General features: G+C 40.2%; 1 protein-coding gene across 10 annotated transcripts in view; it reads left to right on the plus strand.

The window, feature by feature from the left end:
* Positions 1-27,073, plus strand: part of NOL4 (nucleolar protein 4) — a 191,058-nt gene that overhangs the window by 155,661 nt on the left and 8,324 nt on the right. For 9 of the 10 annotated variants that reach the window (XM_083823471.1, XM_083823470.1, XM_083823467.1 and 6 more), the window contains 2 exons: positions 20,777-20,957; positions 25,039-25,119. In XM_083823471.1, coding sequence (XP_083679597.1) covers positions 20,777-20,957; positions 25,039-25,119 — 262 coding nt within the window. Of the gene's footprint in view, positions 1-20,776; positions 20,958-25,038; positions 25,120-25,264; positions 25,651-27,073 lie in introns of those variants that run through there. The other variant, XM_083823465.1, reaches the window with a different exon arrangement.

Below are 27,073 nucleotides of genomic sequence, written 5' to 3' on the forward strand. Positions count from 1 at the left end.
GTCAGTCAGATCCTTTTAAAAACCAGGGTGAATATCAGAAGGTCCTGGCCACACTGCCTTGTGTGTTCACTCTCTTGTTTTCACACTTGTTCGTTCTCTAATTCTCTGTCCCTGCCTGCAGATATGCAGAAAATATCTATGTATTTATGCTGCTGAAAAGTGCCCGCCGCAGGTATATTGTCTCTGGCTTGTAGGTTCTCTGGAGTGAATAGTATGTGTTTTAAAGAGCTGCAGTGTCCTCACTGAATAGAGCCACCTCCACTAGCAAATGTGGTTGGTGTCAGCCCACTTTCGCGTTCCTTGCCTCACTCAGATAGCTCAGGGACACCTAGCCAGTGCTAGGATGATTAGAGTCTCTGTGTTATGAGCACAATGAGTCATATGTCCAGTCCTGAAATTAAGATAAAACTTCATCAGTTTCTTGAAATCCCTTTCTTTCTTTATTATTATTTCTCTTATTCTTTCTTCTTATTATTATTATTTCTTCTCCTCTGTTTCTTCCCCTCTCCCTGGCACAGCATGGTCCCATAGCAGGAAGTTCTGAGCATGCTGTGTGTAGGTCTCTAAGGCAAGTCTGTACATCAGTAAAATAATGTGACTTTCCAAACTAAATATGGCTTTGCCTATAGTAATAGTGATTTGATTAAAAAAAAATCTCAATTATTGCTCAGCAAAAATAACCAGCTTAAAAGTCAAAATAATGGAAAATTTTAAGGGCTTAAAAATTCTGCCTGCAAAAATCCAATTTTGAAAATAAGTTATGGAAGCTGGTCTCACTGGCATCAGTTACTTATTGTCAAAATTATTTTTTTTTCATAACAACCATTTATTTCATAATTGGAAACAATGTAATATTGTCTGTAAGGAGATAGTATCTTTCCATAGTTTTTGAAACTAACAGTAAAAACATTGTCAGTTTCTTCTAGGTAAGAGACTTCTAGGTAAGGAATATAAATGTGTTTACCAGCTTGGACGATAGTGTTTTGGCTGCCTGTGTTAGATATTACTCAAGTGATCTCTTCAGCTTCAGTGCATTTTCATTATCTTGAAATCAAGCTCTGTTGATTGGCCTGTAGCTTAAGTGCTGGAAGTTATATATTTGAAATATGTTACCTGACTGAAGAGTTCTGTTGCTTCCACTTTTTAATTCTGCCTGATATTAAAAATACGTTATTCCATTGCACAAATTTTATAGGTTTATATATTGAAATTTGTATAGGTTTACTCATACTACTGCCAAAATGTGAAATGCCTACAGACACTGGCCTGGGTTTGGTCGATTTTCCACAGTGCATATGAAGAATGAGGGTGCAAAGGCAACAGGGAGCTTTTGTGTTGTTCTCCATACCATCTCTGTGGAGTCCAGATTCTAAAACAGAGTAACTCCAGTCTTGAATTTTGAGGACTGACTTTTTTTTTTAATCACATTTGATCAAAAATGTAGAAACAATAAGTGGATTGACCTTTTGTTACATGCTTCAATCAAAAATAGAAGACGCATTATCTGAGTCCTTATGGTTTCTTGTGCTTCTGAGTGGTGTCTTGGGTTGCTCCCTTGGGGTAATCCTTCAAGATCCTCATTACAACTCTAGCAATTTTCAGTATGTACCAGTTGCTTTGAAGTGAAGATTCTGGTCTGCAGTGAAGGTTCTAGAACAATATCAGTAAGGGAGCCTTGGAATAAATTAAGTAGAAGTAAAGTACAGACCTCCCTTTACATACATTCATTACACATCATGAAGAGGATGACTTCTTTTATTGTATCCCTCACTTTACAAACCATATTGTCTTGGTTGGGCAAAAGGAGAGTGGTTCCAGAAAAATCCGGAAAAAGTCATCCTGACATTGCTGTCCTGGACAGTGAATTGAGATTGGGATGCCTCTTCTATGTGCTGCTGCTGCTGCAGAGGCCTCAGCTCTGTGGCTCTGTTTCATGACACAGAAATGAAAGTTTTGTTTTAAGAGTTTAACCTTTGTCAGTCTCTGCTTCTTCAGAAAAGTTATTTCCATGATGTAGTTGTTATAAAACCTCATCATAAGACAGTGTGCAGCAGCGTTGGGCTAGGGTACTACGGTGGTTTTACCTTGCTGGGCAGCTGAGCTCCGACACAACTGCTCTTTTACTTGCCCTTCTCAAAGGGAAAGTGGGAGAAAATACAATGGAAGGGGCCCAAGGGTTGAGATAAAGACAGGGAGATCACTCAACAATTATCGTCTCAGGCAAAACAGACTCAGCACAGGGAGATTAATAAAATCAATTGCCTATTTCTAACAGTTTAGAGCAGTGAGAAACTAAAAGCAAACTAAAACTACTACCCCCACCCTCCCTCCCCCATCCACCCTCTTCTACATCCTCCCCCTGAGCAGCTCAGGAGAACGGGGAATGGGGGCTGGGGTCAGTCCCTGACGCTTCATCTCCTCCACTCCTTCATGGTCACTCTCTGCCGTGCTCCACGTGGGGTCCCTCCCACGGGATGCCGTCCTGCCCGAACTGAGCCTGCGGGGGCTGCCCACAGGCAGCAGCTCTTCAAGCACTGCTCCCACATGGCTCCGTACCACGGGGTCCATCCCCCAGGAGCAAACTGCTCCAGCACGGGTCCCCCACGGGCGGCAGCTCCCCCCAGACCCCCTGCTCCTGCGTGGGCTCCTCTCCACGGGCTGCAGCTCCGGCCCGGGGCCTGCTCCTGCGGGGGCTCTCCATGGGCCGCAGCCTCCTCCAGGCCACATCCACCTGCTCCACCGGGGGCTCCTCCACGGGCTGCAGCGTGGAGATCTGCTCCGTGTGGGACCCGTGGGCTGCAGGGGGACAGCCTGCTCCACCAGGGGCCTCTCCACAGGCCGCAGGGGAACTGCTGCTGCCTGCCTGGAGCATCTCCTGGGTTCTGCAGGGCTGGCTCTCACCCCTCTCTCTCCCAGCTGCTGTTGCACAGCATTTTCTTTCCCTTTCTTAAATCCCAGAGGCCCACCCAGCGTAGCTCTCTGGCTCAGCTCTGGCCAGTGGCAGGTCTCTTTGGAGCCAGCTGGAGCTGGCTCTGATCTGTCATGGGGCAACTGCATGGCTCTGGTCACAGAGGCCACTTCTTCAGCACCCTGCTACTAAGCCTTTGCCATGTAAACAAAGTTCAGATACTCTGTGGAAAAAAAAAAAGTGCAGGTGGTTTAGCCTTGTTACCATTCTTTCTGAAATTAAAAAAAAACAAGGAAAATTCTTTAAGGGAAGATCTACGAGCAAATAGGAGTTTATGAACATTGATATGTGCATGTGAGAAGCACCTGCACTTTTAATTTTCCTAGGGATGATGAAAAGTTGAAATCCTCCTTTGGAAAAGCAAATAGAACAATACAAGGAAGAAAATGTCTTTGCTTTAATGGGACAAAGTGGTTGGTTGGTGTTTTTATTTTTATTTTTTATTACAAGCGCCTTATGTTTCATTATTTTGTCCCTTAGAACTGATTCTTTTCACATGCTGTCATGATGCAAAATTTATGAATGAGCATTTTCCTTCTAACTGAAATAAGGTTTGGGGGATCAAGACAAAATTTGAGCATCTGGGAGAAAGGAGGGAAGATAGCAGAAAGTAGAACAACTGAATCATAGAATATTATGTCTCTAGAAGTGTATGAGCCTTTTTATAGACTTTATAGATAGATAGCCAGATCATTTAGAAAACTGATGTAGCTTCATTGGTGATTTGTGCTACTTAGGAATGTGGACCCTTAAGAATTCATTATTATATTTGTAGGTAGAATAGTGGTCTCATTTGACTGCAAAACCAATGGACTGGGTTCTTTCCTCAAAGAGGAGGGTCCATGTTATTCTAGCAGTTTTGACCTCCATTTCAGTGAATAGTGTCATGGAAAGGTTACCATAGCATGCAGAGTTTTTTGGATATCTAAAGGAGTAAGCTACACACGCTTCTTCTATCCTTACGCCCTAAGTAATAGGATATGCGATGTATGATTCTTTTATAGTTACGTAGCAAATTACAAGTTGAGATGAAAGAGAGTTTAAGCTCAGAGGAAAATGAAAGCTATCTTACATATCTCCCATCCTAACAAAGGCATTTCTCAGCTGAAGCTTGTGCTTTTTGAAATAGTAGGCTCTCCACAGAATGCTTGACAGTCATTACTTTATAGAACATACATGATAAGAAAAAAAATACTGCATTTTAATTTTTAAAAAACTAAATGTAAAGAATGTATGGTTTCCTTTCATTCCAGACACTAGCTGAAAATAACAAGTCAGACAACTTTATAGGCTATGAAAGGTGATGTCCTCATACCTTTGCTGCACAGAGCAAATGGAATAATACTTTTCTTGTAAAACACACAAGTGGTTTAGTTTGATTTAATTTAACAATTCTTTATCACTACCTGCAAAGCAAATGAGAGGTAATACAATGAGGCTATTAAGCTATGTGTACAACTCCATGTGCACATGGGAAACAATTTCCCTTCCACTGAACAAACCAGTTATATGCAGACTTTAATTCTTCATATCAGATCACGTTTGGAGATAGCTGCAAGACAACTTTGCAATATTACTTTCTTCATCTTTATCTCCACTTTCATTATTTCCCTCCCTATGAGGTATCTCCAAAAGTTCCCTCAATATAAACATTATATATATATATAGTTATGTTAAAAGATATTTAAAATTAGGATAAGTAAGATTAGGATAAATGTGAGGTGATATTTCTGAGCCCTATGAAAGCTACCTGTTTAATTATAAAAGGTGAACTCAGTAAAAGAATCTTTGATTATTTGAGCTTTTCAAGTTGATAAGAGCAAGTCACTGTGATGCACTATGATGTTATGAAGCAATTCTTTAGAACTTAGCTGATAACATGATAAACATTGAATATGTTTTGAAGAAACTTCTCAGCAAGGGGGCAGCTATGATCCCCCCCACTGTGATTTATAGTCAGGCAAATTAAATATCAATAATCTGTAATGGTCATGGTGGAGCAAAAGATAATACCTAGTCCTCAAGGAAGAGAAAGTGGAACGATCCCAGGTTTACACTGAAATGTAAACGAACATAAATTTGCAAATAGGCCCTTTAAAAACACATTCTTCTCCCCTATTCTAGTTTGGGGGACAAAAGGGAGGCAAATCTAAACTTTTCAATGCTTTAGTAGCATATGAATAAGGGGTTAAGACTATTGCAACATTTAGTAATTTTAACAACATTGCTTTTAGCTGTTAGAGGAGTAAGAGTAGGTGGCTATTAGGTTTCTGACAATGCAATTATGGCCTAGACACATATGCTGGGAGCTGACCTGACATTTGCCTCTGGATAGTTGTCATAGCAGCAACCTGAATAGAGCAGCTTGATACAAGTGCCAGTTGCAGACTGGATGCAGGTTCTGTGCTAATACAATACATCTGAATATTTATAAATGCACACACATACTGCCACTTGGAGATCACAGCTACTGTGTTTCCTTCCATTTATGTCTAATTACTAAATGTTCATTTTTAAAGAAACTGAGGTTTGTAAGGAGATGTTAATGATCTGCCTCCATGCATTTTCTGGTGTTGTTTCTCTGTATGTAACAAGGGGGTTGACCTAACAAAAGACTCTTCAAGCACAGTTTTATTAACAACAATAAAAAAGCCTGGCTGTTGCAGACCAGGAATAGTTTGTGTCTCTATTAAGAGAGAAGGAAATTATTGGTAGACAAATTGCAGGGAATTGTAAAACTGTTTTGGAAGAAACTAATTAAAAATCTGAATTGCAGGGAGGGCATGGACCTCCATTTCAGGATTACTCTACCTGGTTTTTGGCAGTGAGGGGAAAAAAGACCTTTAAACCTTTATATTTGAAGACAGAATTTCTGTTTCAGCTGTGCCATTAATTCATGGCTTTTAAATCTTGATGCTGAGCAGTTATTTCCTGTATTACAATTCAGACAGCAGGAAAGAAGGAAGAAGGATATACATTTGTGTCACTGTGTGTTGTTCTCCTTCCTGATCAATGAATACTGCAGCTCCTAAGAGGAAGGAAGAAACAAATAGTAGGACTCTTAAACGCTCTCTTTATTCTGTTATTTATGTTGTCTGTTTTCATATCCAGGGCAAATTTGGACAATACTGGTTACAGAAAAGGGAGTTATGCAGAAATGTCTCCTAGTGGAAAGCTGGAGAATGCCCTTTGAGGCAGCACTTCTATGACAGAAAGCCACGAATTCAGCAAGCATGAGGAAGTGGTCTTGTTTCAGGGAGACTGAGTCCTTGCCACAGCTCTTCAGTATGCAGGAAGAGCACGTCAGCTATACATCCTTTTAAGAGGTGGAGTAGGGTACTCTTCCTCTAGGGTTTCATGGAGCATAAGTTGCTCTGGAGGATGGGAAAGAAAAGTTGCTTCATCGATGCTGACCACAAACGTCAGCACTGCAGAGGGATGAGGGATGGGGCCACATCCTTTCTCTGCTGTGTATTTCCATAAGACCTGAAAAATTCCAACTCAAAGTGATATTTGCTTCAGAATGGGAGGCTTGTGGAGTTTTAGATAACAGAAAAGAGCAAAGGGAAACAGACGGTTCACTTAATATAAAGCAGCCAAATAGGAACTGGCATCCTAAAAACCGCACAAGACAAAAGTCACTTTAACTTGCAGAGTTCAATGACTCATATGAAATCTTTATTAATAATACATTTTTTTGTGTGTGTTCAGGTATCTCCTTGTGATTTGGTATTTAACAGGGACTGGACCAATTTCTGTACTTCAATACTTATTTTATCTGTGTTCAAAATGATCAGTAAGAAGACTACTGTCCTTGGATACTCACATGCCAGTCTGCATTTCAGGCCTGGTGCACTTCCATCATTTCCCCACCTAATGATTATTTTACTTCTGAGTTGGTCTATGGTTTGCTTTTGTGGTTGCAAATGATATGCTTTAACCACTGAGGCACAAAATGTTATGCAGGCACCATTTAGCTGCATGTGAATTATTGTCAAGAGATCAAATTATGTACCAGTATTGGGAAACTCGGCTTCCTACCCACAATGCACTGGCCATATTGTCAAGGGGAAGAAAATAAGCAGTATGCATTGTAATTTTAAATTCTGCTGCCTTTCAAGTCAGTGGCAAAATTCCTGATTTCAGCAGTGCTGGATAGGGTTGTGCTATTAGCAGATGCAGCTGGAAGGGACTGCTGAGTATCACAGGGCAACCCCCTCCTGCCACACTCCAGCACAACCTACGTTAAATTTGCTACATGTATTGGAAAGGAATAATGTGCAAGGCATGCAATTGCAAATAATTTCATGCCTTGGATTTACACTGAGGACTTAAGGTGAGCACGTAATTTTTCACCTCGATACAGAGATCGTTAAATTAGAAAAAGCTTTATTTTTCCAGGCTCTTCGTGCTTAGCATATATGGTTGAATTTCAGGCTGCTGACTTCAGAGAACATTTTAAACACCCAGAGCTGCTGTATGAATTAAAGTTGATGCCAATGTAAGTTTACTGTTTTGGAGGCTGGTAAATCTGAAGGCTCAGAAATGGAGTGTTAGGTTGTTTTTTGGACAATGACTTTAAAACAACCTTATCCCCTTTTCTACTGCAGGTGGAATGCAAATGAACAGGGACCAAAACAGTTGTCTTCCCTGTGTCTTCTATATTTGTCTCCTGTCAAGGAGATAGAAGAGGAAAAGCCAGTGGAAATGTAGATATGTTTCCTCTTCAGGCCCAAAGATGCAGGGTTTGGAATCAGGCCTTTTGTTCTTCCTGTTCCCATGCTGAAAGCCAGGAATATAGAGATTTTTAATTATCCCTCCCTTTCACATGAAAAGATGACATTAAGTGTGAAGCTTTTTCTAGTCTGTCTGATGTTTCTAGCATAAATACATAATAAAAAAAATCCTTTTTTTTTCTTTTTTTTCTTTCCTTTCCCATGTTTAGCTAATGAATTCACTGCACACACCCTCCTGTTTATAGCAGAGAGAGAAGATGATGTTTCTGGAAGTAAATCCTTGTTATCATATAGAATTTGATCCAGTTTAATGAAATCAGGGCAAACCCAGTGTGCATGTGCAAGCACTTATTTTTCAAGGGAAGAGTAGTGTGTTTTGGTTTTGCTTAATGAATTAGTAGATTTAGAAGACTTTAAACAATGACAAATTACTCCTAAATTCAAAGCATCAGTTGCACAATAGATTCAGTTGTATGCCTCAGAACACTGCAATTCCTCACACAGAAAATGTATGTGGAAATATATGCACAGACTGCTTCTGTTTGGTAGCAGGAACTTGTTTGTAATTCAACAATGGGCTTGATGTCCCTAAACTATATTTAGAAACATATTTTTCCAAGAAAAAAAAAACTAAAAAAAAACAACTGTGAGAGCAGGAACTGAGTGCATTGCCTGGGAGCAGCACCAGATGCTAAAGAGGCTAGGCACAGGGCAAGGCAGCCAGGCAGGCTGTGGCCAGCAGCCCAGGCATTGTGCCAGATGAATCCTCCCTTGAAATGAGAATATTTGGGGAACAGATTTGTACTGCAGTGCACAAATTTCATGCTTATTACTCATGGTATTTCATATTAAGCTTCAGTTTTACTGTCTCCGTTAATGAAGCAAATCAGACAGTGCATCCTCCAAAGACCGGTCAAAGTTCATTTCTTTGTTTCTTCCTACTGCTTATGTGACTGTGGTTTGATGACTGTGGAATCAAAGGCCGTACCCCAAAGCATCGTTTCTTATCTACTGAATCTTCTTTTAAAATACACAACTAAAGTCAAAGGATATGCACCGAGTTCAGTCAAAAATTTAGAGTAGGTCTTCTTCAGTAGTAAAACATTTTCCTGCTACTAAATAGTTCGAGACAGGGTGGGGCGGTTGTTTTTTGGTAGTGATGGCGTTTTTTGTTGTTGTTTTTTAAGATACCTTTGATTTTTAAAATATATTTTCTATTTTCTTTGTTGTTGTTTTTGTTTAACTGTAAAAGTCAAGATGTACCTGAGGCAGCGTTTAAAAACAGGCATCATGTACTCAATTAATAGAAAGAATTTTGGTTTTCAAAAACATGGTACAGGTTTTAAGGAAGATTTGAAATGGAGTAGTTACCAATCAAATGTGTGAACCACAGGGCACAGCACTTCAAAATATCTGAGCCTACTGTTGAAAACAAGAACCGGTCATTAAATGCGTACAGGAAAGCAATTGTTCACTCTCTATTTTAAGACAAAAAAAAAAAAAAGTTTTTGTAAGACAACTATCTGTAACTTCCATGAGAATTTACCTGTGGAAGAGACACCGTACTGTAAATATGGCAATATGCTGGAATCTCCAGGGCTTTTTTTTTTTTTTTGGTTGGTGGGTTGGTTTTTGATGGTGGTGGTGGTTTTGTTTGTTGTTTTTCTTTTCAAGGCAGAACACAGAGATATTTTTAATTAGGTGAAACTGAGGAACTTAATTCAATGTTGACTTCAAGCTCTTCATGTCTAGGCTATCATCTTCTGTTTCTAAATGAAGAAGAATTTCATTTAGGATTTAATAGAAAGTGCTTTGGTCCGTTCCCACTGTCACAAAGACTAATATATGTAATATTAAAAGAAAGTGTAGGACAGAAGAGAAATAGGAAAAAGCTCTAAAAGTCCAAATCATACTCCATAATTTTCCAATAAAACCTTTTTGAGAAGTTGCATTTCCATACCCTAGAGCTAGCAGGTGTATGGAAAGCTGTTTTGTGTCAAGAAAATATGCTGTCAGTGGTGGGAGTGATATCAGTTGTAATGCACCAGACAAGGAGACCTATAGTGGGAGGTTTAATTATGTTGACCGTGATGATATTGTAGTAATAAATCTGCAAAGCTGGCACTAGCATTGCTCCACTACTCCCACACACTTTTCCCTGTTCCCCCTCCCTCAACATTTGATTCACGAGTTTTAAAATTTTCTCTGTTGGTGCTCTGGTGCCACAGTCCTCCTGCACTCAGTGAAGTAATGTTCACCTGCCCTGGCTGAACATGTTGCCCATCATAATCACCATAAAATGTCATGGTAGCAAGGGGGAATGGAAAAGTCTCTTGTTACAGGAGAGTGTCACTGAGGTAATTTCTTGAGGACAGCACACACAAGTATGAAAAACACAGGAAAAAAAATCTTGATTGTGATCATAAAAGTGGAGTTGCCTGAGGCATGGCTAGGCTTGTTCTGAATAAGAGTTTGCTGCAAATGAGGGATTTCTCTCAGTTTGCATCCTTCTGGGTCAGCAGCAAGTACCGCTACATCTTTGTCATCATACATCAGTTTCAGTAGTACATTGACTCCTTCAACACCATTACCTGCAGGCAAAACTGCTCATGGGATAGCAAAAGATAACATTGTTTTCATGCGGTTTATGTTGTTTCTGTTTTGAAGAAAGGTCAGGTATTCCGGCTTCTGTGTTTGTACTGCTTGTCAATGAGAATAAGCAAAAATGATCCATAGCCATTTTCTTCTAGGTGCTAGCTGCTGCAAAGGAGTTGGCTTTGAAAGGACTCTAAGAGATACACAGACACATAGATATATATTTTTTTATTTTTTCCCCATGGTCAGAAACCCGTGCTTCATTTCCACTGAAGTTTTACCTGTATTTTCTTCAGACTTTCAGTTAATCTCATTTTAGCAGGGGCATCCTAGACCATGGTGCTTCACATTTGGGATCAGGCACTTACCAAATGAGGTCTCTTAGGAGCTTGCTCAGCAAGCCCTGATCCCTTGCTCCCTTGGTCCCATGTTTTGAGCTGTCTTAGGATGCAAGATTGAGGGAGATGGCCAAGAAAGGCAAATTTCATATTCTTTCTAATCCTATCCTCTGTGGCAGGCTGAAGGACTTGGTGATGGAGTCTCCTACAGAAAACTGCTTTTACTTTACAGCAAAATGTTGGCTGAGAATTGATGCAGAGATTCATATAAAGGACATGGTGATTCTCAAGGTCAACAGCTAAAACAAAAACTAAATCGGTAATTTATCATAAGGCCTGAGGCAAGATCCATGCTGTGCTGTTCTTCAGGTCAGAGTAAAAATCTGCCTCTGTTTCTGCCTGTCCTAAGAGAAGAAAAAGATCTGTGAGACCTGGGCCCTATCACATCTCTTCTCTCTGCTGGTACAACGGGGATAGAGCAAAAGCCCCACATGCCTCCACTTCTCTCATCTTCTTCCACAAAGCAGAAAATTGTAGTTCTGAGGGCTTTCCTGCTCTTTGCATGGTACCTTTGTCTGAACTGAAACGAAGGGGACTTCCTCCATGATAAATGTCATATGTATTTTGTGAAATATACCACAGACATAGAGGAGTTCTGCCAAAACTCAAAGGCATTAGTACACTTTACATAATCAAGCTGAGTCTAGTTCCACCTGTTAAGATGCCTGTAAATGTTTATAATCTGGTGCCAGCCACCACTGGACATGTTATTAAAAATTACATTGAGGAAGTCAATGCTGTGCATACACTGCAGTGCTATGCAGTCTTGCACTACGCCCCTGTTTTATATGTTGAGCCATTTTCAATTAATACTGTTAGCTGAGAAACCATTAGCTATTTTTTTTTTGTACATTAAAACACTAGACAAATAAAAGCATGGCCATGTCCAAGTTTCAGATTTCCCTCTTTAATAGATCAGGAAATACTCAAATATCTTATGAAGAAAGGTAACTGCAGCCTAAGACGAGAACATCAGGGGCAATAGATAAATTAAACTTGCATGACGGTTTCCAGGGGAAAGCATATGGAAAAATCAGCTATCTAGATCTTCGCTAAAGAACAGTGAGTTTACCTCAAGCACCACAGAAGAAGGTAAAAGCTATTCTTCTCAGTTTGAACAGGGAGAGACCTGGCCCTTTAGAAGAACCCAGTTTCTCTTTCCTCAGTGGCTTTGCATCACAGTTATCTAAACTATAACAGTAGCTTGTCCGTGCTTCCACGCTCAACCAGCAGCACAGGTGACCTCTGAAAGCTCACGTTGCTCTTCTGCTATCACAGTAGATAATGAAATGGCTAAAGCTGACAGGCCATGAAAAATGATCCCTCTGCTTTGCTATCACTCCAACAAAAGTGATTCTCTGACGGTTCCTTGCAACAGTCTGAGCACCTCTTCCAAAAGTTTTCTTTCTGCGGTTGAAGTGGCAGTGGTGGAAAAAAACAGACTCAAATGCTTCTGTGTGAAAACACTAACCTGTTATTTAAGGTTAACATACCCATTCCAGTCTACAAATAATGTGTCATTCTGTCAGAAATAAGGAGACTAAGGTTCATTTTTCCACACAATAGCACCTTTTTATTTTGATCTTCTTTTTCCATGTCAGTCTCGTGCTTTCATGTCTTGTCAGACACTGTCTTGTGTCAGTTTTGATGCCTGGTGACAGAACTGATGCTGGCAGTTCATTCCAGTGTTAATAACCTAAAAGCAAAAGGAACCTACTGCCCTTCTAATCTGCAACTGTAGCATGGTGTTTTGCTTTCTTTGCACTATAGCCTGTGTCAGGGGGACAGTTTGGAGATCCTTGAACTTTTGGCAGCTAACTCAGCATTTTGATAGATGCTTTTCAAGTTCCCGCATGACTCCATTCCTATTACAAGGAGTTTGAGTACATAACCAGGCTCTGTATTACAGCTGATTTAGCTTAAGTAGACTAATGCAATATTTCCTCGCTATCTGAAAAAAAAAGTGTTTATCATTTTTGTCTCTAAAACACAGAAAATCATTTTGATACCAGACTTCATAGCAAAATCATTAGTAACACTTCTGGCAGTAGTGTTTGATAGTCTTGCATCTGCTTGCTACCAGCACTTTTTCATATGATGTTATGTCTGTGCCAGAATATTTCCTAAGAACAAGCCTTTTCATAAGTTTTTTACATACTTGTCTTAAGTATGTAAAAGTGAAGAAAATGAGTGGTCAGGGAGAATGGTCAGGAAAAATATAGTCTAGATTTGAATACGGAGGATGGAAATAGAAATATGTTCCTTTCAAGAGAAGAAATAGGGTGTATGCATGAGAACAGTATTTAGAGTCCTCTTGATTTCACCGGTAAGTCCACTGCTGAATTGTCAAAACACTTCCCAGTGTAAAGAATATCTGGCGTGAGTCCTGTGAGATTATTTGGACTTGTCTTTGTGTTTGATTTTAGCCATAAATTTATTCTCACTACTTCTGGGGAAAAACACAGGAGTCTCTCTCCTGGCTGTGCTTAGACCTCATCCATAATTCTATTGCTTTATCCTCTGACAAAGATCTGGAATGTCTTTTATGAAGGACGACTAGATTTAAAGTGGAAGGAATCTGTCCAGAGGCGCAATTATTTTTTGAATCTATTTGTCATGATGATTTTGGACAACAGGTTACAGGACTCTCAGTTGATTCATCATTTTAGAGTACTGTGACCAGCCTGAGAGGTGGAGAAATACTCAGCATAAGTATCTGCCTTGAATAATTTTGCCCCTCAGATAAAACACATGTATGGTGTGTTTTAAATGTTTTCCTAAACAGACTATAAAGATTCTGGCAATTCAATTTTCGGGTTTCAGCTGTAGGTCTGTTATGGTAAGCTGAAATCTCAGGTAGATGTTAATTTTGGATTAATAATACCTAAATATGTGGACTGGAAATTTTGTAGGACTTCATTCAAAATAGTTTTGAGGTATGCAACAAAGTAAACAAATTAACTTTTCTTCACACAAATTGATTGGGATGCCTGCGGACGGAAACCTGTACCAGCAATTTTCTTATTGTAAATTCTGAAACCATGCTGTCTTCAACTGAACATCTGGCTTTTTCTTGTTGTGCTCTAAGAGAAATAAAGATTTCTGGGGAAGGTAATATCTTTTAATAGATCATCTTTTGGGCATAGAAGTTCTTCTCCTGGTCTAGGAAAAGGTGTTACCTGTTTCTACAAGCTGTACTTTGGCTCCATGCTTAGATCACAGTTGTAAAAGTACCTCCTGCATGTTAAAAAAAAAATAAAATGTTGTTGTTCTTTTAAAGGACTATAAGTATTCAGTACCTTAAATATGAAGGTCAGCCAATGAAAAGGACTACCATGAAGCTTCATTTGGATTTTAAACTCAGTGAACTGTGTGTGTCTTAAATTTTGTTTAGGGATCCCCAATCCTGAGGAGGTTTTATGTAGTGGACAGTAATCCCAACACAAACCTTAACAACTTGGGGCGGGGAGAATGTGCAGTGGAAACCAAAACTAAAAGAAACACGCACATCCATCATTTATGGAAATGCCATTTCCATCATTGCTAAGCACAGTGAGTCAACAGCCTTATTGCCATGTTAAAGGAAAATTTACTCTACTCTGATGTGCCAAAATAGTATTTAGGTGTCTGGGCTTCCAGGATATTGGTCATAAAATTAAAAGGTGTGTCAAAGCCTAGAGAATTATTTTAATGCATTTAAAGCTAATAAAAGGTGCAGTGTTCAGTCAGAACAATGTGTGTCATCAAAGCAATTGGTAGTATCATCATCTATTAAGATTACCTGACACTTTCCATTATAGTACCAAGTATGCAGTTTGATAATAACTTCATGACCTCCAGCTCCCAGGGGTTACTTTTACTGTTCTGTATGTGTCCCATCTATTAAACTCTTTCAGAGAAAACTTCATCCATTTTCAAGAATGAGGAAAAATTTGTCCTTTAAGGGTAGTTTGATTCTTAAATATGTTTACCATTTCATAAAAAGGCTCTCTCTGTTTGGTCTTGACACTACAGAGGATTAGGAGACTGAATTGAGTCCCAGGAAAGAGGGAAAATTTTGGATGGGACCATCGTTGCATGTGACACTGATGAAATACAAACTAGGAAATGAAAGGACTTGAGTACGTGAAGCTACTCAGGTATCAGGGAGCAAGAGATTTGTTTGAAAAGGTGTGATTAGGGTTTAATAAAACAAGAAGACTAAAACTGAGATGGAGGGTAGAAAATGAAACTGGAGAAGCAAGGAGGATGGGATGAGGAGTCGGGGCATTTGGAAGACACAGTATGAAAGAAGTTTGAAGAGACAGCATACAAGGTATATGTTATCATGTCGTGAGAAGGGAAAACAGGTGCTGTTTCTGGGTCTCCAAGAAGGGGCCACCCTCCTGACCCTGCATGGGAATTCCATGGCTTACCCTCCTTCAAATGCCCTACTCCATGCAGATGGATGCTCATGGCCTCTTCACCTGGCAGCTGCTGAGGCATGCAGAAATCTCCCAGCCCCACAGCTCCTGCAGATTCAGCAGGGTGTCCCCATGATTAAACTTTGGATTTTCTTCACATTATTAAAAAAAATAAGTAAGTTACACAAAGAGAAGCACTTTACATTGATATGGTTGCAGAACTCAAGCATTTCCATGTTAAGTAATGCTAGCTTAAGGTTGCCTTTGTTGCCAGAATCTCACCATCTGAAAAACAGTGATAAAAGTCCCATCTGACAAGAGTATTGTGAGGATTAATTGGGTATGCTTTGAAAAGTGCTACACAGTTTTATCATGTATTTCTATTTATTTCACTTTTGAATCAAAAATCACAGGAATAAATTGGTGTGGCCCAAATGGGAAAAATATATGAAGCATTATCTACTTTCTTCTAAAGCCACATTACAAGATATTGAGGCTGAAAAAAAATTAAAGCACATGAAAGCATGTTTTGTTTTTTCACGTGAATAAATTGATTTTCCTATGCTGGAAAAAATGGAGGACTGTATGCAAATACAGGGTCCCTGACTTGCCTATCTGTTTGAAGACTAATCTGCATTTGAGTTTTTCTAGCCTCAAAGTCGTCTTGTAAGAGCAGTATTTATTGAGAAGAACAAAAAGCAATCCACGTTAGGCATTTTAGCATATTCAGAAAGGAAATGTCAGGCAACATGAGGCAAAAATGTGTTTCCTTGTTTCTCTCTTTTCTAACTGAGTGGGGAAAAAAAATCACCTTGACATAGGGCAGTTAAAAGCTGGTATTCTGAGAGCTGTTAATCTATTGATCTGGTAGACAGTGCACTTCATGAAAGCAGTAAGTCAAATGCATGTTACCATCTCTGCCATATTTGGAACATTACCATTTATATTCTTGAAGTTCTGTTACCTTTTTGGTCAGCCAGCATTGTCCATGTGATTATGTGCTTATTGATAACAGTGGACCAAGAGCCAAAGCAACAGCAGTATTTGTTCTTGATGGGAGTGCACAGAATTTCTGATGTTTCTGTATTTATGGGATCAAAATTCAGAGTAGCATTGATTTGCCAGGGCTTCTTATTTTAACAAGATATTACTTTATTTTATTATTTTGTTGGTGGTGAGGGAGACAGGGAACAAAAAAAAGGAGCTTTGGCATTGTTAGAGTTGCTTCCATAACGAACAGATTTCTTGAAAAGAAATGACTATACTGTACTTCCTTTGGCATGAAGAGTGGGAGGCTGGGATGCTGCCAGTGAGCCTTGCTCTTTGTAGCACAAATGTGGTGTTCTGCACTAGCATCTGCATTGCTGTGGACGGTATTTTCCTTTAAACTATTCCTTAGCTGCTCAGAATACGTCAGAGTAGGGTTTCCTTGGTATACAGGTTATGTTAATAGTTCATGAAATAGTTTCTGATTATATACTGTCTTTAGAAGTTTTTTTAATCTCTACCATGATAAATAAATGAATAAATAAATAAATGCATCTATTTTATCTTTTAAGGAAAAAAAAAAAGAATTGTGTTCTCCTGGTACAGACTTGGGCATAAAAGTAAAAGTAAAATGTAGATATCACTGATATATACCAAGTTGTAGATCACAGTATGTACTTCATGCTGCCACTTTTTCAAGTGAACAGATAACTTTGCATTTTAGCATGCTTTGGTAGCTAAGAGGTATTCTTGCATTTCTGTGATTTCCATCATTTTCCAGATGATATGCTCAAGACCTAACTTACCTTTCCTCCAAAATAAAGTGAGAAGAGAAATATTGTTAGAAGGATGACTTATTTCCATTGCCGTATACAAAATGAAGATGGTATAAGTCAAATTCTAGATGGACAAATGTTTTATCTGCTTCTTGTTCATACTCCTTATTAAAGGTAAATTATAAACAGTTTTAAAATGGTTAGTTAACACTTGGAAAGTTTTAAAAAATTGTTATGAATTGCAACAATATGTGTTCCAGATAAGTTAAACATATTAATAAAAGGTTAGTTAATTGTCGCTGATTATTATGGAATTAAAATGTTTTTTAAAAATCAAATTTAAAATCAATTATTAAGCCTTTCTAATACAAATGTAATGTAAGGGGAAAGCATTTGTCAAAAGAAAATGCTGAACAAGTAACACAGAATGATTGAAAAATCTCAGTTCTGGAACAACAGTTTGATTTCTACAACAATTTAAAAGCAAAAACAATTAAGATGAAAAGAAAGAAGAGCATTAATCTGTGCAGAATAAATCTTGGGTATGTAAAAATGAGCATGATATTCATGTTCTCCCTACCCAAGAGAAAGAGAGCTTGACTTCTTTATCCTCAGCATGGCTACAAGGCGAAAGTATGAACTTTTGCCTTTTAAGTACAAAAGATTCCTGAAAAATGTCTAAATCCCAGAGGAGTGTATGAGAGGTGACAACCAACCCCCCTGTTACCAGGCTAATGGTTCATCATCCTGCTGGTAGGGCTAACACCTGAGCCTGCTCAGAAAAAGGTCATCCAAAATCCTACCCTGCTTCTACATTTATACGTCCTGAAGCACTGAGCTAAGCACTTAGGAAAGGTCCAGATTTCAGGTCTGAAATGTATGGTGCCCTATTCATCGTTTGAATACAGCTGATTGGCATGCTCTTTAAAAATATATGCAATGTTTAGAGGAAGGCATCTTTTGTAATTGGGCAGGAAATCAGAGCTCATACGCAGAACCAAGAGTCCCATGCTCAGCATCCTCCTCAAACCATTTCATGGCCCTAGGGAGCGCCTTCCCCAGGATTACACCCCAAGCCCCACCACAGGGCACGCCATGGTGTTTCACAGGGCTGTGACTGGTTTGATACAAAGTCCTGGGCTCCCAATCTCAGAGCAGCTTGTGAATCTTGTGCTAGGGAGATGCGGAATGAGAGGTATTTACAGGGAAGGGAGCAGGGCTGGAAGCCTCCCCAGGCAGCACGTCTCTGCAAGGGAACTGAGTCATGCTCCCTTTCTGTTTGCTAACTCTCTGCCCATGAATTGTGCATTTCTTTGCACTCGGCAAGTGGCACAGCTTCAGCTACGACTCCCACCGCAATTTTGCTTTTAGCCTGGTTGCTAGGAGATGGTAGCACTGAGTTCAGGTCCCTTCCTTGCCACAGCTAGCAAAGACCTTGCATCCCAAATTTGACTCCTCTTCACTGTGTCTTGCCACAAGAAGCCAGAACTCAGGTCTCCTACCTCAGCCACGTGCTCCAGCAGCCAGGCTGGTGCACATCAATGTGCTGCATCCTTGCTGTGCCCTCTGGCCCGACTCTGCTGTGCTCAGCTATAAGCTCAGTGCACCAGCTCTGCAATAAACTCACTGCTGTGTTTTCACTTGAATGGCTAGAGGGCCTCTGGAGCCCAGCAAATCTGTGGGTCCCAGAAAGTTGGATAAAGAAACAGGGCCTGAGATATTCTGTTGAGCCATGGGCTGGCACTACGTGGCTGTACAGTGATTCTTCTGGAGACATCAGTACATTTCTTGCTAAAGATGGGTCAGATGGTGTACGTGCAGTTAGATATTTTGGCAGCTTCTGGGAGTTAGTCCTCTTTGCACTGTACCCTTTGAACACAGTCCAGTCCTTGATAAATTTGGTGAAAATCCCTTGCTGCTCTTTATGACAATAAAATGAGGCCCTGAGTGAGTCTACGGCATGAAATGTCATCTAGTTTTAGAAATAAGGGTAGAAGACATCTCAGCCTTGACAGTGTTAAGGATTTGGATGAAGATTTCAGCTTGGTCGTGAAGACAGAACTTTACTGTAGAGCTTATAATTTTTTTCTCATAGAAAATAATACTTTTTCTTTTATAATGGCATTTGGAGATTAAAGGCATATGATATTAAAGTTGAATTCCTGGCCAAAAAAAAAAAAAAAAGCATTGCAATTTTAGCTCTTTGTTTAAGTCTATTATTGTTTAAGAAAACACAAAGGAGACCAGTTTGGCCAGCTCTCTAAAAAATGCAGAGCTTAGCCTCCACTCATATTAGTGCTCAATAGACCCCATTCTGATTGTTTATGGAATTAATTATGTGATGGTTCAGTATTCTGTATTAAATATTAAAAGTTTATGTTAATAATATATGTTCCATTTCATGAGTCATCTCACTTGAGCCCAAGTCTTTTTAGCCAATAAAAGAGACAGGGATATCTTCATCTCAGAAAAGTTGGTGACATCTTATTTGAGAGATGGAACTGACTAATGGTAATGGGAAAATTACTTCAAAACATGTTTAATTTGACACAATCTGGGCACTGTTTGAACTATTTGATCCTTCTGTGTTGGTATATACATTGTTATTATATATATATATATAAAGGTTTGTAATATTTTATATCATTTTTAGTAACTTTGGTATATTTAGCAACAATAAAGAGGTAGTACAGAATCTTACAAAAAGGGGGAGATGATACAGATTGTTGTTCAGTTGAATACTCTGAAAATGTCTTCAAAAAAATCTTACCTGTGTTTTATAAATATGATGATCCATACAACCATTTTATTCGAAACTACTGACATATATTTTCATCACATAATGAGTAGAGTCAGGCTTATTAAAAAAAAAAAAAAGTCTACAAGTTAAAAAGAAACAAAGAAGCTCAAATACAATTGCAAGCTAAATCAGAAATTCTGACGCTTAAATCCCTCAGTGGGCTGAGCAGTCATTCACTGATTGTTTTCCTTGTTTCCAACTACTAAAACACATTAAATCTTTTTTTTTCTAATGTTTTTCCCTTCCCCCCCCCACCCTTCCACCAGTGTCATAACTAAAGTTGCTACTGGGGCATTCTGTGATCATGAGTGGAGGTGTGGTGCTCTCAGCAGTAGATACAGCAAACATAGATGGAGAAATATACACTTTCTTCTGAAATGGGATTTCCTGTAGGGGAAAGTTGTGGGGCTGTTGTGCTAAATCCTGTTCAATATTTTGCTATCATCTACGAGGTAAATAAGGAGCATGAGAGGAACTCATAGTGTACAGTCACTGCCTATACACGAGGCTACAAATACTTACAAACCATGTTTGCAGAGGCATCCTTACCACTTGTGTGGTAAGTACCATCCTTGTGTGGATGGTTGCTCATTCAGCCTTCTGCAAACACGGGAAATGTGGTTGCATTCTGTTCCTCTTTTCCTTCTGTCATTTCTGAGGCTGGTACATGAAGAAAAGGAGTTGGTGCATTCTGTATTGGTTTGTTTTACTGAGAAAGAGATGGTTCTTTGACTCAGAAGGGTCACACCCGTAGTCAGAAAACAACGGCTTCCTTCTATCCTTTTCCATGCTATATCTACACAGAGTTGGATTTTGCGGGAGACTGAGCTCTTCAGTATGAGAGGATGCCTCTTCCTCTTTGAGAAACAGCGTTATTGGCTAGTGGAGCACAAAAAAAAAAAAAAAAAAAGGTCTCAAATTTATGGGAAACGTATTCTTGCGTTTTTACTTTGTATTTTTTCAGCTGATATTCTATCACAGACACATATGTGCTTGATTGACATGTATTAAAATTTTATGAAAGCAATGGATGGGAAGTCTTAACAAGGGAAAAGACCCTCTCATGCAAGACAAAATGTGACAATAATTCAAAACCTTTCATTGTTTTTGCAGGATGAGGCTGCTTCAGCTGACAAACAGTACAAACAGGAGCCAGCCCAGGTCACTTACTCAACATCAGCTGTTTCCAGCACACAGGAGGTGTTGTACATCAATGGAAATGGGACCTACAGTTACCATAGTTACAGAGGGCTCGGAGGTGGGCTGCTAAATCTCAACGATGCTTCTAGCAGTGGTGAGTTTCCTTCCTTACAAAATATGCCTGTGTGTATATGTGCTCATGTGTACATTTCCCCTGCTGTACAGAAAGCTAGTCCGAGGGGTTCGATATCCATGGGCTATTATCAGATAATGAGCAGGGACACAATCCTGCAAACAGTGACTGCTGAGCAAAATGCTTGTTCACTGCATGCTAGTCTCATTTCGGTTTCAAGGGACTGATTCACAATAGGGTGAGACTGAACCTGAAGTCCCTAACAAAGCAGAACATCAAAAAAAAAAAAAAGCTGGGTTAGATCTTCTGCAGATTTGCATGACTTTATGGGGACATACCCTGTTATTATTGTCCTCTCCTTTACTGATCACAAAAGGAGGCCATTAGTATCTTTGTGACTGGAGTTTGAAAACACTGAGCTCCATATTTTGTGAAGGAAATGAATTGGCCTGGATTTCTCACGTGGTTTCTCTGGATGCTTTAATTTACACCAGATAAGGATCTCGCATGACAAGTGTTAAATGAGAAATCAGCACATCTATTTATACACTATGCTAAAAATGGTGCAAGTAATTATGTGTCACCGTGAGGTTATATGCCCATCTGAAAAACAAAATAAACAAAACAAAAAGCAAAACAAAACAGCAACAAAAAAAAACAATAAACACCTCAGAAACAAAAAGGATCATTTGTTTAAATAATATTCCTTTCTTACATTAGCAAACAAACAAATGTATGTGAATTGTATCATTTGTTTGAAATGGTGCCCGTTACTGATTTCATACAAATTCAGAGCAAAGGAAATGGTTTACCCACTCTGATAGGAAGAGTATTGTCTGTCTGTCAGAGAAAAGTGATTGCTCTGGAAGACTGAGGGCCTCTTGCCTCCAAGAACAGTATTTAAAAAGTGTCTCAGAGGACAGAGAAATCCCTGGGTTGTTGTCCTGGCTGATTCCTCACTGGTTGAGGAGTGTGATGCTTCAGGTACATGGACTGGCTTTGGCAAGACAATAATTGTTCATCTACACCCTCAATTTTCAACATGCTAAGCAATTTTCAGAATGCTACCAGGGTTGCAGCCTGCAAAGCGTTAGTGGTGTATGGTGTACTGGCGACCTTCACCTCTGTGAATGACTTACATAAAATTTTCTATAGGCTTAGAAAAAGATAATATTTTAGTTTTCAAAATTCTTTGACTTAAAGAGATGATTACAGTTGTTTCTACATGCATGAAAAACACTTCTGAGATATTGAATATGATCTCTGATCAAACATTTTAATAAGAGTAAGACAGCCATGGAAATCTGTTTTCCTGGGAAAATGTACAAGAACTTTCAAATTGCCTTTTACACTGTGGTCAGAGAATGTCCTAATCAGTTCCTGCTGAAAACAGTTGGTGTTTGCTCTTTCATCCAAGTAAGAGCAGGATTAAGCTTCCCATATGACTTGTTTGTCAGCAGAAGCCATCAGAATTGCCCTTTTTTACATAATCCTAAACTGTGAAGGAATCACAACTGTTTTGAATCCTTCTTCTTCCCTTCAAACCTTTTATACAGGACACATTTTTGTAACTCCTACTTTTCAGTGGATTGTAGGATTTAGACAAAAGTATTTTGTGTCTCTTCAATATGCACTTCAATTTTTGAAAATGAGGTACAAATTTGACATCAAAAATTAGTTTTGCTTTCTGATTAGAAGCAACATTTTCTTCATATCTTTAATGCAGAGGACTCTAGTGCTTTTGTCATGATTAAAGTTCAAGACGGGTTTTGTAGGACAAACAGTGGTTATCCCACAACTACCAGATGATGCACAACTAATGCAGCCAGGTAACAGTGCAGTGCACTGTACTCCTCTGCATAGCACCGCTGGGGTGAAGGGACCAGAGGATGCTGATGGTTTGCATACTGATGTATGCCAAAACATTTTTTCTTCCTTGCCTTTCCCTACTTGCACTGGAAAATAATCCTGTCTGTATTTTTTTTTTTTTTTTTTTACTTTGGGAGACTAGTAAACCACTGCACCTCTTCCATGTGGTTATGCATTGTTGAAGCATTGTGCAAAGGTATACGTCTTCTCCATAGGGATCTCATAGGATCCAAAGCACATGAGATGCACAAGCCAAAAGTCTACGTGCTAGCATTTGGAAACCAGTTGGTGATGCTAACAGTCTAGCTGGCCACTCATTTGTGACCCACCTGCCATTTCACGAAGTTCCTTACGGAAGTTGTGGAATGGGAACTCCGTCAATTTCTTAGTCTCATTGACACAAAAGCAACCAGTAGCTAAACTGATTTACTCTGGGCTATTGAGTGTAAAGTACTCTGGCTCCATTAGCTGGTTTCCCTATTGGACAAATGGGAGGATTTGGGGGCCAGTTCCTAGGGACTTGACCATCATCTCTGACATGTCCCTGGATATTTGTTTTTTCATTTGTGGGTGGAGTTGCAGTTGAGAGGGGTAACAACTTCCCTCCTGACAGACCTCACAGGGTAGTTGTTTGCAGTCATTATTATGTTTCAGGGACTCTCGTTCCAAACATACACAGGATAGTTCTTTGTGAATTGTTTTCAGGACCTAAGAAGTGATTTTAAGAATGCATTTCCTCTTCAATTTAGTAACTCATCAAATGCTTTTATCACCTTTACAAACATTCACCTAGTGTAAAGATAAGTATACACCTCAGTCAGGATGTGTGTATAAACAAATACAATCTGGTTTACATATCTGCTAAGACAGGAAAAAGGAAGAGAAGTTGCAAAAGACAGCTAAATCTTGCTGTTTGAATTTTTATTTCTGGACATTTCCCCACAGTAATATAATGACCATGTCCAATAGCTCTCCTATCTAGTAATCCAACTGATGTGTGTGTTTTAAATGCTGTGACTCATTTACTTTGGTTATTTCCTCCCCTATAAAGTTCATCTCTACTCCGCTCCCATCTGAAATACTTAGGTATCTGCTCACCCAACGGTTCTGTAGGTCTGGCTCAGGGACCTCTCTGTGCCTGCTGTTGCAGTGCTTCCCTCCTCAGTCTGTCTTTCCACATGGCCAATTACAGAACCATAATTATCTCCTTACACAACTGTATGGGGTGAGCCTTCATGCAACTGCTCAATATGAGCTAGCAGAATGCAACAGCTTGTACAGTGACCCTTCCTTTCTTGTAGTCAGGGGAAAAACAAAACAAACAAACAAACAAACAAAAAACAGACAAAAAAAAGCAGGAAAAGGCTTGGTCTTTAACCATTAAGGTCCTTTTTCCCCTGTGTTTAAAACATCTAGGCCTAGCCAGCTCAACTTGAAAGCTTCACCCCATCTGCAAGAAATCTATGGGTTGACAGAGCCTCTGTCAGCCTGTATACAGGCTGAGGAGAGGCCTCTGGGCAAGTAGCCCTTGACGATGTAGACGTTCAAGGAGAACAGCTTATTGAGAAGCATGGATTTCCATGGCTCTAATTTTTTAAGACTGAGGCAGTTCCTGCTACAGAGGTGAAAAGAAAAGCCCAAGGGTGGGGTGAGTGCAAATGACATTTGCTTGCCAACCCCCAGCCAGCCACAAAGGCTTCAGCTGGCCCCATTCCACCGTACCTGGCATGAGCCTGGACGGACGCCCAGCTCAGGGACAGGAGGATGAGTACAGGCAACAGACTGCTCTGCTGGGAGCAAAATCTCTTGTTGCCATCGTGAGCCGTCAGAGTCCCTGCCTGCTGCTGCCTGAGCCTCTCCTGGCAGAAGTGGGATCCCCCCAGGTGTTTCTGTCTAACAGGTCATAGTCCACACTCTCCTGGTGACTACCAGCTGTCAGGGCTGGCTTGTCTGAGCCTGGTTCTCCACAGCTACTTTGTTTCCTGAGGTCCATTTTCTGTAAGAGGATGTGCAGTGTGTTTCTGCTGCCTTTGAAGGGCCTCCTGGAGCTGATCTGTGGGCTGTTCCTTCTGCGTTGTCCTCTGGTTTTCTAGGCAGAAATGTCAGTCATTTCCCTTTGTATGTGTAAAAAGAGAGATTGTGTTTCAGACTGAATGGCAGACTGGCCTTGTCAGACACTCCCTTGTATCATGACATGACAAAGCAGCTGTTCTGTCCCCTTTTCTCTACACAGATCTGCAGCCGCCCTCTACCACAGCCGCGAGTCAGCACTGCATCCCAGGCACCACAAACGTCCAGTCCCCTTCCAACTCAGGTGAGTCCTCCCAGTGAGTCCCAATAAATTCACACTGCAAGCAAATCCCGAGCCCTGACAGGCTGTTTTTGTAGCCCCCTTTCCCACAAGCAGGCCTGAAGAGTGTGGCCTGTCCCTGTGGGGACAACATATCCCTGTTGCACAGCCAGTAGCTGCTGGACTCCTGTCACACTGCTCACGTCTCCCTGCTGCACCAGGAGGACTCTGGTCCCGAGGCCATTCTCCACTCCGTCCACGTCCAAATGGGCCTTTCTGGTTCTTCAGGATCCTGCAGAATCTACCACATCAACCAACTAGCCCAGGCTGCAGGACTTTTGCAGAATGGGAAGCCCCCACTATATCTTGTACACAGTCCAACTTAACCTCTGTCACTGTTTGTTACTAATAAACAGTCGAATTAATTGCAATCCCTGGCACAAATGTTGGTTCACACAGTTAATTTTGCTCACTGATCCCTCGATTCTTTCTAGAGCATGTTGTGCTCCAAAACTGAAGTTACTGTGGTGTAGCTACTGGACCAGCAGAGGTCTGCATGAGCGGGGCAGCTACGTTCATTCTGAGCAGTGCAGTGCATCCCTAATGAAGATGAAGAATTATAGAGTCATAGAAACACAAGGTTGGAAAGGACCTAGGATGAAGGCTGCTGAACCTCAATGTTCAGCCTGGCTGTGCTGCTCTGGGGCAGGGAGAGCAAGGCTGAGCACTTCAGTCCAGTTCTTCATATGACAGTAGAAAGTAGTTATTTCACTGCTCTTTTGTGCAGTTTAGGTCAGAGATGCACGCAATTGCCACAGGGCTTGTCGGCTCAGTGGGATACAGGTGCATTAGGTGGGCTGAAAGGTTAGATAAAAGTAGAACATACTGTGTGCATGACGAACAGGGCTGTTAAATTTATCAGCTATAACGTTATACAGAAGCATGTGCTGTTCCAAGCATTGCTCACAGAATGCTGAGGGGTATAAGCCCCACCTGCTTCCTTCCCTTTAACCCACACTACATTTGCACACATGCAAAGAGAGTGTGTTTGACACTAGTATAGGCAACAGGGAAGTCATGTGTAGGAATTGCGGGTACTTATCACAGCTGAAATTGTTATGTAGACTCTCTTTTGTGAGGTTACAGTATCTGGGTGCAGGGTGCAATTTCCGTGTGCCTCGCCAAGCCTGTATGCATTCATGTACTGAAATGCAGGGGATGGTCAGGTGTAACAGTTTTTAGAGGGTGATGTTGCTGGTAACAGTGATGAGAGAATTCACAGGCATCTATGTCTCAAATTTGACAGTTTTATAATGCAACCTTCATGGTAACATGAGGCATGCGAGAGAAAATTGCTGTTACGTCTTTTCTTTTCCAATCTTCCCATTATGCATTCTTATTTTCCTTGTTTATAACTTTGACAAGCTTTAACTATTTGAATTGAAGTTTTCCATCCAGAAGTTAGCTGCAGGGTGAATATTTCTGAAGTTGTTTCATTAAAAGCAATTTAACCAAAGGTTATTGGGAATGCATGTCATTTATCCGATGTGTATATGAGGAGCTCCAGCACCTCTGTGAAATGTCCCAGGAACATGCTTGGTAGGGGAAGCTGCCATGCATCTGGGGACTTTTCCTGCTCTGAGAAAATGGGCTCAAATTTGGCGAAGTTGTAACCTTCTGTAAAATCTTGAACATTCAGTAGAGGCTTCTTGGCAATAAAGTAGGAGAAAAACAATAAAGAGTCCAGCAGAGCATATCCAGTATGCAGCTAATTCTTTAACTGCTGCATATTCACCACGACATGGATGGCCTTAATGTAGGGGGTGAACAGTATTTACCTTGAGGTTGCTCTCTCCAGCTTTTCATACTACTGTACTACTGCACAGTTTTCTGTGTTCTCAGTGCTATCCTGCAGACATCAAAGTGGAGATAGAAATAAAAGACAAAACAGCTTATTTCTAGTACAGGTGGAGCCTGG

The sequence above is a fragment of the Anser anser genome (genome assembly GCF_964211835.1).
Source record: "Anser anser genome assembly, chromosome: 2".
In the NCBI taxonomy this organism is placed as follows: domain Eukaryota; kingdom Metazoa; phylum Chordata; class Aves; order Anseriformes; family Anatidae; genus Anser; species Anser anser.